Here is a 19,552-nt window from a genome sequence, read left to right as displayed (position 1 = left end):
AATTAATAATTCTTAGAATATTAATAAGTTCCACAATTGGATGTGTCATCTCTATACTCAGTTATAAGTGACTTGTGCTTCCTCCCCTGGCCAGAAGCTGTGGTATGTGCAGACTATGAACTGGAGCAGCTCTGAACGGTGAGACACTTATCAGAATTATAAAACCCATTTAAGGTCCATTTACATTGCAAAAATATTGTAAATGAGTGTTCTATGCAGTCTAAACAGTCTGCTGGTCACCAAATGACCACTGAATGAGCAAAATCCTCGGTTGGGTGCAGCACAAAAAAAAAATCACTCTCGGCCTCACATTTTTCAGTATAAACAGGGCTCACTCTGTTGAAAACAATAGCAGCCTACACATTGACCCAACTATTACAGCATTTGTTATGTGATCTCTGTTGTGAGTTCATTTTCTGGTCTACCAGTTGTGAGTTCTCATTCCAGGCTCCCTCTGGTGGTAACAGGAGGTAGTGAGGCAGATTTAATCAGTAGAGATCTGCCACCTGATAATGAGGATGACAATTGGACCTCAGGAATCTCAGATTGGATTTAAGACAGCCAACGCCCTACTCTGGTGCTGGTAATTCCTCCTGCTTGTCAGGTCTTGGTTCTCAGCCCTGTTCCAGTCAGCTCAAGCTAATTTTCTCTGCTAATGTTCACACTTGATTTTGTTGTTCTATTCAGTTTTTTGTGTGGTCAGCCAGCCCCGGCTGGGGAGTGCTGAATTTCCACTCTTATTTATCTGTATTTGCCAATTTGCTTTTTGTCCCTTATTAGATTGGCCCTTTTTGCTCTGTCTCAGAATATTTCAGAGTGCTGATATAGTGGGAGAAGTCTAGTGACTTCAGGGTTAATTTTGTTATCAGAAGTGTTGGACATTATTTTGTAGGGTTTTGGACAGATTGCAGACAGTGTCTTTCCTTTCCATTCTAGTTAGTTTAGGCCCCATCGTTTGCTCAGCCTATTTTCCTGCCTGTGTTTGTGTTTTCATCTTGTTTCACCGTCGATACATGTGTGGGGGCTGTCTATTCCCTTGGGGTCTGCTCTGGGGCAGTTAGTTTTCCCCTTTTCTTGCTTTAAGCTTATTTAGTCCTCCGGCCGCGACGAGGCGTCTAGGTTCATCGTAGGTACGCTCCACGGCTACTGCTAGTTGTGGTTAGGATCAGGGATCTGCAATCTGCATAGTTACCAACCTCTCTGGTTTTTCTGGGCTTAGCATGTTTAGGCTTTTTCCTCCTCGGTGACCCATTCATATCAGAATCACCAGCCGTACCGCAGATTCTAGGGTACTCAAAAGCAAGTTGTTAAAAAAAAAAAAAAAAAGTGTCAGAATTTTTTTTTTACATGTATTTTTTCCTCTTTTCCTCTGGGGCCGAAGGAGGATTTTTTTTTCCCTAATGGAGATTAAGCAATTGTCTGATCGTGTGGAGCAACTTGCTGCTGAAGTGCAGGGAATTTCCACCTACCTCATTCAGTCACATGCTGCTGAACCGAAGATCCCTACTCCTGATGTGTTTTCTGTGGATCGGTCTAAATTTCTGAATTTTAAGAATAATTGTAAATGATTTCTTGCCTTGAAGCCTAACTCATCGGGGAGCTCTGTGCAGCAGGTTAAAATTGTCATCTCCTTGCTGCGCGGCGATCCCCAGGATTGGGCTTTTTCTCTGACACCTGAAAATCCTATTCTGACTAATGTGGATGCATTTTTTCAAGCCTTGGGTTTGTTGTATGATGAACCTAATGCTGTTGATCAAGCTGAGAGAACCCTGTTGGCATTAAACCAGGGTCAGGATTCTGCAGAGTTATACTGTCAAAAATTCCAAAAGTGGGCGGTCCTTACTACATGGAATGATAGTGCTTTGGCAGATCTCTTTCGGAAGGGTTTATCAGAGACCGTAAAAGATGTTATGGTGGGATTTCCTGTTCCCTCTGGTCTGGATGATTCCATGTCATTAGCCATTCAAGTTGATCAGCGTTTACGTGAACGTAAAACTACACGGGAGGCGCTGCCACCTTTTGAACAAACGTCTGAACCTATGCAATGTGATGGGGTTTTGTCTAGGGTGCAACGTCAGGAGTTTAGAAGGCGTAATAAGCTGTGCTTTTTCTGTGGAGACGCCTCTCATACTATTTCTGTCTCCCCTAAACGAGAGAAACGTTTTGCACACACATTTGCTGAGGGCAGTGTACAACCTAAGTTCCTTTTTGCAATTACTCTGATCTGCTCCGTATGCACGTTTTCCACTAAGGCTTTTGTGGATTCAGGAGCAGCGTTGAATCTGATGGATTTGGACTTTGCTAAACGTTGTGGTTTTTTCCATGACGCCTCTGCGGACGCCTATTCCTTTGAGGGGTATTGATGCTACTCCTTTGGCGGAGAATAAACCTCAGTTTTGGACCCAGGAGATAATGCGAGTTACCCCAGACCACCAAGAAAATTGTAAATTTTTGGTGCTGCATAATTTGCATGATACTCTGGTTCTGGGTTTTCCCTGGTTGCAAACTCATAATCCAGTTTTGGATTGGAAATCTGGGTCTGTGGTGAGTTGGGGTTGTCAGTGTGTTCTTTGGGACGCTCCTGTTTTCTCCACCTCTCCTCAGTCTCATGATATTCCTGATTATCTGGCCAATTTTGCTGATGTATTCAGTGAGAGTAAGTCTGCATCTTTGCCTCCTCATAGGAGTTATGACTGTGCAATTGAGTTGATGCCTGGGTGTAAATTTCCCAAGGGTCGGCTTTTCAACTTATCAGTGACCTGTTATGAATGAGTCACCGTAGGAGGCAAAAACAGAAATACAAGCTAAGTCCAGAAAACCAGAGAAGTTGGCAACTATCAGATTGCAGACCCCTGAACCTATCAACACAACTAGCAGTAGCCGTGGGGGGTTCCTACGATGCCCTAGACCCCTCGATCACAGCCGGAGAATTAAATAGGCCTAAAGAAAGAAAAGGGGAAATCTAAACTGCCCCAGAGCAGACCCCAAATCAAAAGGCAGCCCCCAACATATAATGACGGTGAAGCAAGATGAAAACACTAACACAGACAGAAAGATAGACTGAGCAAAGACGGGGCCCAAAACTACCTAGATAGGAAAGGACAGGAAGGCTGCTGTCTGCAATCTGCCAAAACCCTATCAAAGACAAAAGCCAACAAGCTGATATGAAAAAGGCCCTGAAGCAGCTAGGCTTCAAAAACTAAATCAGCACTGAGGTATTTTCAGAAGACAGAGCTAAAGGAATTCAGCACACCCCAGCAGGGAATGGCAGAAATCCAGAAAAACAAAGCAAAACAAAGTCAAAGCACCAATGCAAAAGGCCGAGCAGCAAACTTAGCTTTAGAGGAGCAGGAATTCAGACTGGTCTCCAAGGATCCCACAGAGAAATCACCCGCAGGGCAGAAGGGTGTCGGCAGCCTTATATCCAGTCAGTAAATCCACTCAGCCAGTCATCAGCAGCAGCCTCAGGTGTTTGATAATCAGGCTCACTACCTTTCTTTACCAGAAGAGGGAGTTCCTCGGGCCTCAGTAATGAAGGGGAAAATTAACTCACAACAGTACCTCCCCCTTGAGGAGGGGTCACCGAACCCTCAACTACGCTACCAGGGCGATCAGGGTGAGCCCGATGAAAGGCACGCACCAATCTTTTGGCATGAATATCAGAGGCAGAGACACAGGAATTATCCTCCTGACCATAACCCTTCCACTTAACCAAATACTGGAGTCTCCGTCTAGCCAGACGGGAATCCAGTACTTTCTCTACCTCATATTCCATGTTACCTTCAACCAATACAGGGTCTGGAGGTGCCACCCCCGGAAAAACAGGTTCAACAAACCTCTTCAACAAAGATTTATGGAAGACATTATGGATTTTAAATGTGACAGGAAGAGCCAAACGAAAAGAGACCGGATTAATAATCTCCACAATCTTGTAAGGTCCAATAAATCTAGGCTTAAACTTAGGAGAAGCCACCTTCATAGCAATATTTTTTTATGATAACCACACCATATCACCAATCTTAAACTGGGGACCAATGGTCCTATGTTGATTGGAAAACCGCTGGGCCTTTTCCTGGGAGAGAGATAACTTATCCACCACTTGGTCCCAGATCTGGTGCATTCTCTCCACCACAGTGTCAACACCTGGGCAGGCAGAAGGCTCCACCTGCCCTGAAGAAAATCGAGGATGAAACCCAAAGCTACAAAAAAAAAGGTGACATCAAAGTGGCAGAACTAGCTCTATTATTTAAAGCAAATTCGGCCAAGGGCAAAAATGAAACCCAATCATCCTGATCAGCGGAAATAAAACATCTCAAATACGATTCCAAGGTCTGCTTTGTTCTCTCTGTCTGCCCATTGGTCTGAGGGTGAAAAGCAGAGGAGAAGGACAACTGAATTCCCAGCTTGGAACAGAAAGTCCTCCAAAATCTAGACACAAACTGAACTCCTCTGTCAGATACAATGTTCTCAGGAATCCCGTGCAAGCGAACCACCTGTTGCAAAAACAGGGGCACTAACTCAGAGGAAGATGGCAACTTAGGGGGTGGTACAAGATGAACCATCTTAGAGAACCTATCACAAATCATCCAAATAACAGTCATTCTTTGAGAGACCGGCATATCAGAGATGAAATCCATTGAAATATGGGTCCATGGCCTCCTGGGGACCGGCAAAGGCATCAACAACCCACTAGAGCGAGAACAAGATTTAGACCGGGAGCAAGTCCCACAGGACTGCACAAAATTCCTGACATCATGAGACAAGGTGGGCCACCAAAAAGAGCGACTCACCAGATCTCTAGTACCAAAAATACCTGGATGACCAGCCAATGCAGAGCAATGAACTTCAGACATCACTCTCTTCTTCCACTGGTCAGGAACATATAACTTTCCACTGGGACAACGCTCAGGTTTGTCCTCCTGGAACTCTTGCAGAGCAAGTCTCAAATCGGGCGAGATGGCAGAAAGAACTACCCCTTCGCCTAAGATGGTAGCAGGCTTGGTCACCACAGGAGAATCAGCAAAGAAGCTCCTAGAGAGGGCGTCTGCCTTGACATTCTTCGTTCCAGGAAGAAAAGAAACCACAAAATCAAAACGTGTAAAAAACAAGGCCCACCTAGCCTGTCTAGGGTTCAAGCGCTTAGCCGACTCTAGGTAAATCAAATTCTTGTGGTCAGTGAGGACCACGACTTGATGCTTAGCTCCCTCCAACCAATGTCTCCACTCCTCAAATGCCCATTTCATGGCCAACAGTTCCCTATTCCCCACATCATAGTTACGTTCAGATGGAGAGAACTTTCGGGAAAAGAGAGCACAGGGATCCATTTTAGATGTTACAGGATCCTTTTGGGACAAAACAGCTCCTGCACCAATCTCAGAAGCATCCACCTCTACCTGGAATAGAAGTGAGACATCAGGTTGCCGCAAAACCGGGGCGGAGGTGAATCTTCGCTTCAGCTCCTGAAAGGAAGAAACAGCCTCAGGAGACCAATTTAACACATCAGCACCTTTCTTAGTCAAATCAGTCAATGGCTTGGCAATACCAGAAAATTTTGCTATAAATTTCCGATAAAAATTAGCAAAACCCAAAAACTTCTGGAGGGCCTTCAAAGAAGTGGGCTGAACCCAATCGTAAATGGCCTGTACCTTGGCCGGGTCCATTTCAATAGTTGACGGGGACAAAATAAATCCCAAAAAAGAAATCCTCTGTACTCCAAAAAGGCATTTAGATCCTTTGACATACAGGGAATTCTCCCTCAAGATCCGGAACACAGTCCGAATATGTTCCACATGAGAATCCCAATCCTTGGAGAAGATCAAAATATCATCCAGATAGATAATCAAAAATTTATCGACAAAATCTCGGAAAATATCGTTTATGAAGCACTGGAAGACAGAAGGGGCATTAGTGAGCCCAAAAGGCATCACCAGGTACTCAAAATGTCCCTCCGGAGTATTAAACGCCGTCTTCCATTCATCCCCATGCTTAATGCGAATAAGATTATACGCCCCCCTGAGGTCAAGCTTGGTAAACCAGCAAGCACCTTTAACTCTGGAGAATAGATCAGAAATCAGGGGTAACGGATACTGATATTTAACAGTAATTTTGTTGAGGGCACGATAATCAATACAAGGTCTTAATGATCCATCCTTTTTGGCTACAAAAAAAAACCGGCACCTAAGGGTGACGAGGATGGTCTAATATGACCCTTCTCCAACGCCTCCTTAATACAGGATCGCATAGCCTCGTGCTCGGGTACAGATAAATTGAAGAGCCGACCCTTGGGAAATTTACACCCCGGGCTCAGTTCAATTGCACAGTCATAACTCCTATGAGGAGGCAGAGACGCAGACTCATTCTCACTAAATACATCATAAAAGTCCGCCAAATAATCAGGAACATCATGCGACTGAGGAGAGGTGGAAAACACCGGAGCCTCACTAAAGGCACACCGACAACCCCAACTCACCAGACACAGATTTCCAATCCAAAACTGGATTATGAATTTGTAACCAGGGAAACCCCAGAACAATAGTATCATGCAGATTATGCAACACCAAAAATCTGCAATTTTCTTGATGGTCTGGGGGCGACCCGCATTACCACCGGGGTCCAAAACTGAGGTTTATTTTTAGCCAAAGGAGTAGCATCAATCCCCCTCAAAGGGATAGGCGTCTGCAGAGGTGTCATCGGAAATCCACAACGTTTAGCAAAATCCAAGTCCATTAGGTTTAGGGCTGCTCCCGAATCCACAAAAGCCTTGGCGGAAAATGTGGACAGGGAGCAGATCAGAGTAATAGCCAGAAGAAACTTAGGTTGAACACCCCCAACAGAAAACGTGTGTGCAAAGCGTTTCTCTCGTTTAGGACAGACAGAAATAATATGCGAGGCATCTCCACAGAAAAAACACAACTTATTACGCCTTCTGAACTCCTGACGCTGCTATCTGGAAAAAACTCTATCACATTGCATAGGTTCAGACATTTGTTCAACAGGTGGCAACACCTCTCGTGCAGCTTTGCGTTCGCGCAAACGCCGATCAACCTGAATGGCTAATGACATAGAATCGTCAAGACCAGAGGGAACAGGAAATCCCACCATAGTATCTTTTACGGCTTCTGACAACCCCTTCCGAAAGAGAGCAGCCAAGGCATTATCATTCCAGGTAGTAAGTACTGTCCACTTTCGGAATTTTTGACAGTACAATTCTGCAGAATCACGACCCTGGTTCAATGCCAGCAGGGTCTTTTCAGCCTGATCAATGGCATTAGGTTCGTCATACAACAACCCCAAGGCCTGAAAAAATGCGTTCACATTAGTCAGAATAGGATCATCTGGTTTCAAAGAAAACGCCCAATCCTGGGGATCGCCACGCAGCAAAGAGATGACAATTTTAACCTGCTGCGCGGAGCTCCCTGACGAGTTAGGCTTCAAGGCAAAAAATAATTTACAATTATTTTTGAAATTCAAAAATTTAGACCAATCCCCAAAAAATACATCAGGTGTAGGAATCTTTGGTTCAGCAGCATGTGAATGAGCAAGGTAGGCGGAAATTCCCCGCACTTCCGCAGCGAGCTGCTCCACACGATCAGACAATTGCTTTATCTCCATTGAGAGAAAAAAAAAATTCCCCCTACAACCTCAGAGATAGAGGAAAAAATATACACACTTTTTTTTTTTTTTTTTTTAACAATTCTTTCCTGCTATTGAGTACCCTAGAATCTGCGGTATGGCGGGTGATTCTGTTATGAATGAGTCACCGTAGGAGGCAAAAACAGAAATACAAGCTAAGTCCAGAAAACCAGAGAAGTTGGCAACTATCAGATTGCAGACCCCTGAACCTATCAACACAACTAGCAGTAGCCGTGGGGGGTTCCTACGATGCCCTAGACCCCTCGATCACAGCCGGAGAATTAAATAGGCCTAAAGAAAGAAAAGGGGAAATCTAAACTGCCCCAGAGCAGACCCCAAAGCAAAAGGCAGCCCCCAACATATAATGACGGTGAAGCAAGATGAAAACACTAACACAGACAGAAAGATAGACTGAGCAAAGACGGGGCCCAAAACTACCTAGATAGGAAAGGACAGGAAGGCTGCTGTCTGAAATCTGCCAAAACCCTATCAAAGACAAAAGCCAACAAGCTATTATGAAAAAGACCCTGAAGCAGCTAGGCTTCAAAAACTAAATCAGCACTCAGGTATTTTCAGAAGACAGAGCTAAAGGAATTCGGCACACTCCAGCAGGGAATGGCAGAAATCCAGAAAAACAAAGCAAAACAAAGTCAAAGCACCAATGCAAAAGGCCGAGCCGCAAACTTAGCTTTAGAGGAGCAGGAATTCAGACTGGTCTCCAAGGATCCCACAGAGAAATCACCCGCAGGGCAGAAGGGTGTCGGCAGCCTTATATCCAGTCAGTAACTCCACTCAGCCAGTCATCATCATCAGCCTCAGGTGTTTGATAAACAGGCTCACTACCTTTCTTTACCAGAAGAGGGAGTTCCTCGGGCCTCAGTAATGAAGGGGAAAATGAACTCACAACAAGTACCCGAACATGATGCTATGCGATCCCATATTAAGGAGTTGGTTGAGAAGGGTCATTTTAGACCATCCTCGTCACCTTTAGGTGCTGTTTTTTTTGTGGCCAAGAAAGATGGTTCATTAAGACCGTGTACTGATTATCGTTCCCTTAACAAGATGACGGTTAAATATCAGTACCCGTTACCTCTGATGTCTGATTTATTCTCCAGAGTTAAGAGTGCCTGCTGGTTTACTAAGCTTGACCTCGGGGGGGGGGGGGGGGGGGGTATAATCTTATTCGCATCAAGCACGGGGATGAATGGAAGACGGCGTTTAATACTCCGGAGGGACATTTTGAGTACTTGGTGATGCCTTTTGGGCTCACTAATGCCCCTTCTGTCTTCCAGTCCTTTATGAATGATATTTTCCGTGACTTTGTGGATAAGTTTTTGATCATCTATCTGGATGATATTTTGATCTTTTCTAGTGATTGGGATTCTCATGTGAAACACGTCCGGACTGTGTTCTGGATTTTGAGGGAGAATTCCCTGTTTGTTAAGGGATTGAAATGCCTCTTTGGTGTACAGAGGATTTCATTTTTGGGATTTATCTTGTCTCCGTCGACTATTGAAATAGACCCGGCCAAGGTACAGGCCATTTATGATTGGGTTCAGCCTACTTCTTTGAAGGTCCTCCAGAAGTTTTTGGGTTTTGCCAATTTCTATCGTAAATTTATTGGTAATTTTTCTGGTATTGTCAAACCACTGACTGATCTGACCAAGAAGGGCGCTGATGTGCTGAATTGGTCTCCTGAGGCTGTCTCAGCATTTCTGGAGCTTAAGCTGAGATTTACTTCAGCTCCAGTTTTACGGCAACCTGATGTCTCACATCCATTTCAGGTGGAGGTAGATTCTTCTGAGATTGGTGCAGGAGCTATTTTGTCCCAAAAAGACCCTGTGACTTCTAAGATGAATCCCTGTGCCTTCTTTTCTCAAAAGTTCTCCCCATCTGAACTCAACTATGACGTGGGGAATCGGGAATTGTTGGCCATGAAATGGGCATTTGAGGAGTGGAGACATAGGTTGGAGGGAGCAAGATATCAAGTTGTGGTCCTCATCGATCACAAGAATTTGATTTATCTGGAGTCGGCCAAACGCTTGAATCCTAGACAGGCTAGATGGGCCTTGTTTTTCACGCGTTTTAATTTTGTGGTCTCTTTTCTTCCGGGCACTAAGAATGTTAAGGCAGACGCCCTTTCTAGGAGTTTCTTTGCCGATTCTCTTAATGTGACCGAGGATACTACCATCCTAGGTGAGGGGGTAGTTCTTTCTGCCATTTCGCCCGATTTGAGACGCGACCTGGAGGAATTTCAGGAGGATAAACCTGAGCGTTGCCCTATGGGAAAATTGTATGTTCCTGACCAGTGGAGAAAGACAGTGATGTCTGAAATTCATTGCTCCGCATTGGCTGGTCATCCAGGTATTTTTGGTACCAGAGATTTGGTGAGTCGGTCCTTTTGGTGGCCTGACTTATCTCGTGATGTCAGGAATTTTGTACAGTCCTGTGGGACTTGTTCTCGGTCTAAACCCTGTTCTCGTTCTAGAGGGTTGCTGATGCCCCTGCCGGTGCCCAAGAGGCCATGGACCCATATCTCAATGGATTTTATTTCTGATCTTCCTGTCTCTCAGAGAATGACTTATCTGGGTGATTTGTGATAGATTTTCGAAGATGGTCCATCTGGTACCACTCCCAAAGTTGCCATCTTCCGCTGAGTTGTGCCCTTGTTTTTACAACAAGTGGTTCGGTTACATGGGATTCCTGAGAACATTGTGTCCGACAGAGGAGTTCAGTTTGTTTCCAGATTCTGGAAAGCCTTTTTTTCCAGTCTGGGAATTCAGTTATCATTCTCCTCCGCGTTTCATCCCCAGACCAATGGACAGACTGAGAAAACAAACCAGACCTTGGAGTCTTATTTGAGATGTTTTATATCTGCTGATCAGGATGATTGGGTCTCATTTTTGCCCTTGGCCGAATTCGCACTGAACAATAGAGCTAGTTCTGCCACTTTGATGTCACCCTTTTTCTGTAATTTTGGGATTCATCCTCCATTCTCTTCAGGGCAAGTGGAATCTTCGTCCTGCCCAGGTGTGGACACTGTGGTTGAGAGAATGCAGCAGATATGGGACCAAGTGTTGAATAAGTTGTCACTCTCTCAGGAAAAGGCCCAGTGATTTTCCAACTGGCATAGGACCATTGGTCCCCAGTTTAAAGTGGGTGATATGGCTTGGTTGTAGTCTAAGAATATTCCTATGAAGGTTGCATCTCCAAAATTGAAGCCAAGATTTATTGGACCTTATAAGATTTTGGAGATTCTTAATCCTGTTTCTTTTCGATTGGCTCTTCCAGTTACGTTCAAGATCCATAACGTATTTCACAAATCTCTGTTGAAGAGGTTTGTTGAGCCAGTGGTTCCTATGGCAGCACCTCCTGACCCTGTGTTGGTTGAAGGCAATGTGGAATATGAGGTAGAGAAAATATTGGATTCTCGTTTGGTTAGACGGAGACTCCAGTATTTGGTCAAATGGAAGGGTTATGGCCAGGAGGATAATTCTTGGGTCTCTGCCTCTGATATTCATGCCAATAGATTGGTTCATGCTTTTCACCGGGCCCATCCTGATCGGCCTGGTGGCGTGGATGAGGGTTCGTTGACCCCTCCTCAAAGGGGGGTACTGTTGTGAGTTCATTTTCTGGTCTACCAGTTGTGAGTTCTCCTTCCAGGCTCCCTCTGGTGGTAACAGGAGTTAGTGAGGCTGATTTAATCAGTAGAGATCTGCCACCTGATAATGAGGATGACGATTGGACCTCAGGAATCTCAGATTGGATTTAAGACAGCCGACGCCCTACTCTGGTGCTGGTAATTCCTCCTGCTTGTCAGGTCTTGGTTCTCAGCTCTGGTCCAGTCAGCTCAAGCTAAGTTTCTCTGCTAATGTTCACACTTGATTTTGTTGTTCTATTCAGTTTTTTGTGTGGTCAGCCAGCCCCAGCTGGGGCTGTGCTGAATTTCCACTCTTATTTATCTATATTTGCCAATTTGCTTTTTGTCCTTATTAGATTGGCCTCTTTTTGCTCTATCTCAGAATATTTCAGAGTCCTGATATAGTGGGAGAAGTCTGGTGACTTCAGGGTTAATTTTGTTATCAGAAGTGTTGGACATTATTTTGTAGGGTTTTGGGCAGATTGCAGACAGTGTCTTTTCTTTCCTCTCCTTTCTAGTTAGTTTGGGCCCCATCGTTTGCTCAGCCTATTTTCCTGCCTGTGTTTGTGTTTTCATCTTGTTTCACCGTCAATACATGTGTGGGAGCTGTCTATTCGTTTGGGGTCTGCTCTGGGACAGTTAGTTTTCCCCTTTTCTTGCTTTAGGCTTATTTAGTCCTCCAGCCGTGACGAGGCATCTAGGTTCATCGTAGGTACGCTCCACGGCTACTGCTAGTTGTGTGGTTAGGATCAGGGATCTGCAATCTGCATAGTTACCAACCTCTCTGTTTTTTTCTGGAATTAGCATGTTTAGGCTTTTTCCTCTTCGGTGACCCATTCATAACAGGTCTCCCTATTAAAAAGGCTTTCACATGAATAAAGTTAATTTTAAATAAGTAGCTCTTGGAATAAAACTACCACATCTCCTGGCCAAGCAAAAAAGTACACAGACATTACAGCACGGGATCGCAGGTGATTCTATCTTTTAGACAAAACATTGTTTAAAAACAGGCAGTGAAATGTTTTACCTCGCATAAGGAATCCGCAGTGATCTCATGCTGTAATGTCTGTACACTTTTTTCCTCCCCCCTGCCCAGTAGCTGTAGTATGATGAGACCATGTTTTATACTGCAGCAATTACTTTGGGCTTGGCGCAAAATGGGTGCAGTTGCTTTACACATAAGATGTCTTGTTGTCCTGAATCCTAGATACACATGTATACTTAGCTCCTCTGAATGGGCAGTGAGGAGTAGGTCGCTCTCAGACATTTCAGGAAATGGCTTATCATCCCTGCTTACAAAAACTAACAAAAAAATTCAATATGCAGTTCCTGACTTCTCCAATTATATTATACAAGCAAAATGGTAGCAATGTTTTTAACTTCACTTTCAGGCCCCATGTCTCACAATCCACTACTGCCTTGAACGAGACTACCATCATTTTATAGACTATCATCTTGGCGGTCTCATACATAAATTTGACTTTCAACTATTTAGCAAACTTGGAATTTGCAGGGTTGGGTGGATGATGTCCATCAAGACAGCAGGAAGGACTATTAGGTGGCAAGAATTGGTGCCGAGCACAGACCTTCGACATCCATTGGACTGAACCTTGTCCACTAGCGTGGGAGATTTGTAAAAAGTATTTTTCATGGATCTATTTGGGTGCTTAGTGTAAAGTCATTTTGAGTCTCTTATATGCCTGTGTTGTATAAGTTGTAGGATTCACCAACTTAAAAGGAAGCTATCATCAAAAATGGCCTATTGTTGAAACAATTTGTGTGGTAACTGTATTTTTTAAAAACATTTTTGGCAATTTTATTTTACATATCACAATGAGTATTAAAAGTAAAACTAAAAATCTTGCATTTTTCACATTAGTCAATTTTTTTACTAACTTTGTTTTTTACTATCAATCTGTTGTTTCAGGAAACAACACATGTACATAGGGTCGTGGGCATGTTTTTATATCATCTTTTATATTGAACTTTATAATGAGCATTGAGTGAAGAAGTCATTGTGTAGGGAGCAGGAGTAGGGTCAGCTGTGACATCGCCTATTGTGAATGGTGGATCCTTTGTTGTCAGCAGTGTGTAGAGGCTGTCACGGCCCCCGTCGCACCACTACATACTCACCTCCCCGCTCCTGCGCCGCAGCCTCTCACCACCCGACAGCCGCGGCGTCCTCCTCTGACAGGTCCACGGCAGACGGCGTCACTGCACGCTATGTGCATGCGCCGTAGGCCGCGTCATCCCTCCTCCTCCTTGTGCTCCGGCGGTGCCCTGACCAGGAAGCACCACCGGACCAATGGGAGGCTTTACCTGAGTATTTCAGGCCGCCCTCCCGTAATGGAGGCGCCTGATCTTCATGTCACTATAACACATTAGGCCCGCTACCCTTGCTAGTCTCTGTGACCTCTCTCCCTTGCTTGTCCCTGCAGTCCCTGCTCCGGTCCTGTCTCCCTGCTCCGTCCTGCTGTCTGTGCCTCCATCCTGCTGTCCTACTTCGGTCCTGCTTCCTGTTGTCCCATGGTCCATTCCTGCCATCCTACTCCGGTCCTGGCTCCTATTGTCCCGTGGTCCACTCCTGCCGTCCTACTCTGGTCCTGCTTTTTGTGTTGTGTCGTGGTCCACTCCTGCAGTCCTACTCCAGTCCTGCCTCCCGTGTTCAGCACCGTCCCGCTGTTCCGTGGTCCTCGCACACAGTCCTACTCCAGTCCTTTCTGAGCCGCCTCTCTTGGTACCGGCTATCGTGGTACGCGAACCTCTGGGCCTGCTCCCAACGATCCCTGTATAGAGGTCGGCTTCACCTGGTTCCACTCCTGGAAGCTTGCCTCGCCAAGCCAGGATGCTTACAGAGGCGTTATCGGTCATTATAATCCTGCCTATGCTGATAAGGAGTCTTGCTGAAATCTCTTCCTGAAAGAACAGAAAATATAAGTCTGAAAAAAAAGCCCCAGTGGCCAATGTGGAAAGTGCAAAATTAGTAATTTGGCTTTTCAAAAAAAAAAATCAAAGATATGACAAAAAAAAAAAACACAACTTTTTTTTTATAAATACTGTACATGTAACAAAAAGCCTGATTTAAAGAACGGTCACTTCCTAAAGATTGCTTCCCTTTCAATGGAACCCATCAGATTCATGCTATCCCAACCACTGGCAACATGAATCAAAATCTGGCTGCATGATTGCAGCAAGTAATGTTTTACTATAAAATGATGTGGCTTTTCAGAAAACACAGAGACCTGCCAATCAACTGGAGTTGGCAAGCAAGCAGCCAGCCAGGGACCACGTCAGACTAGTCAGGTCTACGATTATAGTTCCTTACCAGCTTTTCAACGTCTGTTTTCTCTGAAAAGCCTCAGCTTTTTAGAGGAAAACTAATCCTGACTGCAGTTGCACACCAAAGCTCAGATTCATGCTGCCTGTGGTATGGGCAGCATGAATCTAATTAAGGGATCCTTTTAAACAACTGGTACCTTGTATACAGAGACTCTGTGTAGCTGCATCTGTTTTTGAAAGGGCATGAAACCGTGACTCGTGCTGGGACAACAGACCGGTAAGTCGTCATACAAACTTTCCAATAACTAAACCTACTAAATCAAGCAACACATAAAACCTTATGGACAGTATTTCAAAGATGACGCTAGCATACTGGAATCAATTCCATAAGGCAAAAGGGAAGTAACAAATTGATGAACATGAAAGATGATGCATTTTATCCATTTAAGTCTAGAACAAATCAATAAAACCACAGAAACGCTCTTAAAAAGGAAGTAAGCTATTATAAGGATGGACAAACAGGAGATTGTTTAACACAGATCTTTTCCAGTGCATACATCCTAAAACCTATGCTCAAAAAATTGCAAGAAATTGCTACTTTTATATTTCGCTTAGAGTTTAGCTTTCAATATTTAAAGCAGTTGTACAAATGAAAGTTCTAATTGGCTACTATGGGCAACAAGGACAGTTTTAGGGCTGCTGTCCTTTGCTGTTACTTTTAATTTAGTAAACAATTTACACGTGTGTGTGTATGAGTGTGTGTGTGGGTGGGTGTATCGAGCCACACCCACTCCACATAGCCACACTCACTCCACACACAGAATGCTGCGTGCAGTATTTTTGGGATTGCTGCTGTGTGTGGATGGATCCCTGCAGCCTGTGATCTGCAATCAAGCATCAGATAACCTTGGTTGAGAGGAGGATGATGCCTAGAGGGGTGCTATGGCACGAGCAGGGCGCTATTTACCTGGGTGGTGCTGCAGAGTGGAGCTGTCCACCGACTGTGGTGCCAGCTCTGCCCACTCCAGCTTCTGCCCACTCCAGCCTCCCTATGTACAAGAAGAACGGCACTGCGCATGCCCGATAGTCTACCCTATTGCTAGCATTACACAAGCCTTCCTGGGAAATAGTGCTGTAGCATTAAGTCACCCAGAGCACAAGGTAAAAATGGCCTGGATTCCTCACTGCAAAAGGGGATTGTAGCAGGCAGATGTAGTCTGTGTGTAGGTGCAGACAGCCCAGCACTAATGTCCTCCCTACCTGGGCAGCAGGCTGGGCATGTCCCCCTGACTAAAACTGGCAGAAGAGTTAGAGTATTTGGTCAGTATTTTACCTGTGTTTGATCGGTATTTTACTTCAGTATTTGGTCAGTAATTTACCTCAGTGTTTGGTCTGAATTTTACCTCAGTAATTTCAGTATTTTTCTCTTTAAAGATTAAGCAATCTTTGCTTATTGAATCTGTCAAATTTCTCAGATTTATCTTCCCCATAAGGTGGAGATTATTACAGAGGGAAATACCTAGGTAAGGAATCTCTCTGTTGCACCAGTTAAGGGATGTTTTTTCCTTTATTGCATCTGTTTGTTTAGTGTCAAGATTAAGGGGAAGGATGTTCAATTTTGACTGGTTGATTTTGTAGTTAGATAGGTCCGAGAATTTGTCTAGTTCATTGAAAACCTCAGATGAAGAGTTTTGGGGGTCAGTTAAAGTCAAAATGATGTCATCTGCGAATAGGCTGATTTTGTGTTCCTTGTGTTGGGTATGGATACCTTTAATTTTGGCATTGTTACAAATGTGTTCGGCTAAGGGTTCGAGGGCCAAGTTGAAAAGTAGGGGTGATAGAGGGCACCCCTGTCTGGTGCCGTTCAAGATAGCAAAGGGGTTTGAGATATGATTGTTGGAGGTTATTTTCGCGCTTGGGTTTGAGTATAGTGCCATAATAGTGGTCACTAATTTTTGATTGAATCCAAATTTGAAAAGAGTGTGTCTAAGGAAGTCCCAATTTATGCGGTCAAAGGCCTTCTCGGCATCTAGTGATATTAAAGTTGTTGGAGTTTTAGTAGAGTTGGCGTACCTAATAACGTTTATTAATCTCCTTGTGGCGTCTGCGGGTTGTCTCCCATGGGTGAATCCCATTTGGTCATTGGCCAGAAGATACGGGAGAAAGTTACTCAACCTATTGGCTATTATTTTGGAGAACAGTTTTATGTCTGTGTTGATGAGGGAAATGGGGCGATAATTGGTCATTAGTTCAGGGTTACCTTTAAGTTTTGGAATCAGGACAATCGAGGCCTCAAGCATTTCCTTTGGAAATAGCCCCCGGACTGCGGCAAAGTTGAATACTTCTGCAAGGTGAGGAGATAAGAGTTTACTGAAGGTTTTGTAGTATGAATTGTTGAAACCGTCGGGGCCTGGGGATTTGTGGAGGGGGAATTTGTTAATAGTATCTTCTATTTCAATAGGGGAGAAAGGGGCAGACATAAAGGCCAGGTCGTCGGTTGATAAAGAGGGAAGATTGATTGAGTTGAGGTAGTCATTGATATCTTGCGAGTTAGGTTGGGAAGAGGAAGAAGTTGGTTTGAGGTTATATAATTTTTGGTAAAATTGGGCAAATTCGTTAACTATGTCTTGGGGGTGGGATAGAATGCCGTTTTTGGAGGTGGCTACTATTCTGTTGATTCTATTGTGAACTCTTTTATTCTTTACCCTATTTGACATGAAAGAAGTTGGTTTATTTAGTGCAGAATAATATTTAAATTTTGAGGATTTTACTACAGCATCATAAGGAGTGCTGATAAGTGATTTGAGCTTTTGTCTCAGAGTCAAGAGTTCAAGTTGGAGAGAGGAAGATTGGGAATGATGGGCTAATAATTCGGATTCTTTATTGTGGATTTTGGTTTGGACTTCCAAGATATTCCCTCTATTCTCTTTTTTAATTTTTGATGAAATATCAATGAAAGTACCTCTGAGTACAGCCTTGTGGGTGCACCAATTATTGAAAGGGTTGGTTGAGGAGGATTTGTTATCTAGGAAGAATTGGGAAATGGCCTTTTCTATTTTTTGCTTGTGAAAGGTGTCGTGAAGGATGTTGGAGTTACATCTCCACATATTAGCTTTCTTAAGAGGGGGACCTAATTGAATAAGACTGTGTACTGGTGAATGATCAGAGAAGGACTTTTTGCCTATAGAAACCTCCTGGAGTCTGGGGAGATTAGATCAATCCGGGATGCGGACTGATGTACGTCTGAAAAGAAAGTGTACTCTCTTGACGACGTGTTTAGACACCTGAAGACGTCGAAAAGTTCGTTTTTAAAGATCCACTGATTTAGGTTATTTGAGGGACTACGGGTGTGTGAGGAAGAGTCAACAGTGCTATCCAGTGTAATGTTGAAATCTCCAGCAAGAATTAGTTCACCTTTTCTAACGTTGGAAATGATTTTCAGGAGCTTGTTTAGAAAGCGAAGCTGGTGCCGGTTGGGGGCGTATAGGTTAACTAGGGTACAGATTTGTTCATTAATTTTGCAGATCAATATGAGGTATCTACCGTTAGTATCTTTATGTTCATCTATGATTTCAAAGGGAGTTGAAGAACTTATCATAGTGATTACACCTGCTTTTTTCTGAGGGCCACAAGATGTAAAAATGTGGGGGAACTTTTTGTGGTGGAGGTGTGGATGGTTGTTAATCATGAACTTAGACTCCTGAATACATGCAATGTCAATGTGTGATCTTTCTAGTTCCCTCCAGAGGGAGAAACTCTTCCATGGGCTATTTAGGCCTTTCATATTGTAGGAGGTGAGTTTAAAACTCATGATAGATCTAATTTGGATTAGGTATGGGGATGATCAGTAAGGAGCTATGTAGCTTGGAACCTGGAGCAAATGAATACAATGATAGAGAATAAACCAATACTCGAATACATTCGGTATGTATCGGCAAAAGAAACAACCTGTAAAGAGAAAAGTAGATTGTGAACAATAAACAGTAAACATAAGCAGAACACTAAATAATGAACTGCTACTAAGCACTCGGGGTATTACACATGGACGGGTAATAGTGAAACCCAATGTAAACGTGAAAAGAACCTAGTAGACATTAAAGTTATTTATCATTTTCCAGTATTTTGTCTTGGTCTGGAGATGGATTTTAGAAAATTGGCGCCTTCCTCTGGGGTGAAGACAGGGATAACTTTGCCCTGGTGGCGGATTAGGAGCTTGAGGGGGAACCCCCAATTGTACGGGATTCCTTTATCTCTGAGGGCAGAGGTGACGCTGGAAAAGGAGCGTTTAGCGTCCAATGTGAATTTTGACAGGTCAGGAAAGACCTTCAGATCACTGTACGGGTCCGGGAATGTTTTTTGGTCCTTTAGGTACTTTAGAATTTTTTCCTTCGTTTGGAAGAAGTGTACCCTCAGGATTGTATCCCTGGGGATATCAGCTGCTAGTTTTGATGGCCGTGGAAGTCTATGAGCCCTGTCTATCTCGAGATCGGAAGAAGAGAGGTTTGGGATAGCTGTTTTGAAGATATCTTTAATATGGTCAGAGAGATGTTCTGGAGGAATGCTTTCCGGGATGCCACGTATCTTTAGATTGTTGCGGCGGCTTCTATCCTCCACGTCTGAGAGTTTGAGTTTGTAGACCTCAGCAGAAAGTTCCTTTAAGTCAAAGGACGAATCAGTTGATTTGCGTTCGAGTTTTTGTAGTCTCTCTTCATGATTGATAATTTTTTCAGAGAACTTTTCGAAGATTGAATTTAATTTGAGGTCAAGCTGTTTACTGTGGTCTTTGAAGTTTTTGTCCATATCCCTTCCCATTTTTTCCATTTTTTCAGATAGATTAACCAAGTATGAAAGTACGTCTCCCTGTAGCGATTCGAGACTTGCTTTGGAACCCTTTAAAGATGGAAAATCTTCTTCATAATTGTAACTTGGGAGATTTTTCTTGGCCTTGGATTTCGCGGGGGAGGAATTCGGAGAGATAACATCTGACTCTTCGTCCGAGCC

At 43.9% G+C, this 19,552-nt stretch overlaps 1 protein-coding gene across 4 annotated transcripts in view; it reads right to left on the bottom strand.

Moving 5' to 3' along the window:
* RNGTT (RNA guanylyltransferase and 5'-phosphatase) overlaps positions 1-19,552 on the bottom strand; it is a 601,184-nt gene that overhangs the window by 178,813 nt on the left and 402,819 nt on the right. Inside the window, exon 13 of one of the 4 annotated variants that reach the window (XM_073589591.1) lies at positions 13,049-14,188. The exons of the other annotated variants lie outside the window; for them this stretch is intronic. Coding sequence (XP_073445692.1) covers positions 13,865-14,188 — 324 coding nt within the window. The 3' untranslated portion in view covers positions 13,049-13,864. Of the gene's footprint in view, positions 1-13,048; positions 14,189-19,552 lie in introns of those variants that run through there. 4 annotated transcript variants of the gene reach the window in all.

The sequence above is a fragment of the Dendrobates tinctorius genome, unplaced genomic scaffold, assembly GCF_039654945.1.
Source record: "Dendrobates tinctorius isolate UK_male_01 unplaced genomic scaffold, ASM3965494v1 ptg000111l, whole genome shotgun sequence".
Classification (NCBI taxonomy): Eukaryota; Metazoa; Chordata; class Amphibia; order Anura; family Dendrobatidae; genus Dendrobates; species Dendrobates tinctorius.
The sequence above is the reverse complement of the archived record's forward strand: the minus strand, read 5'-3'. Positions and strand labels throughout refer to the sequence as shown.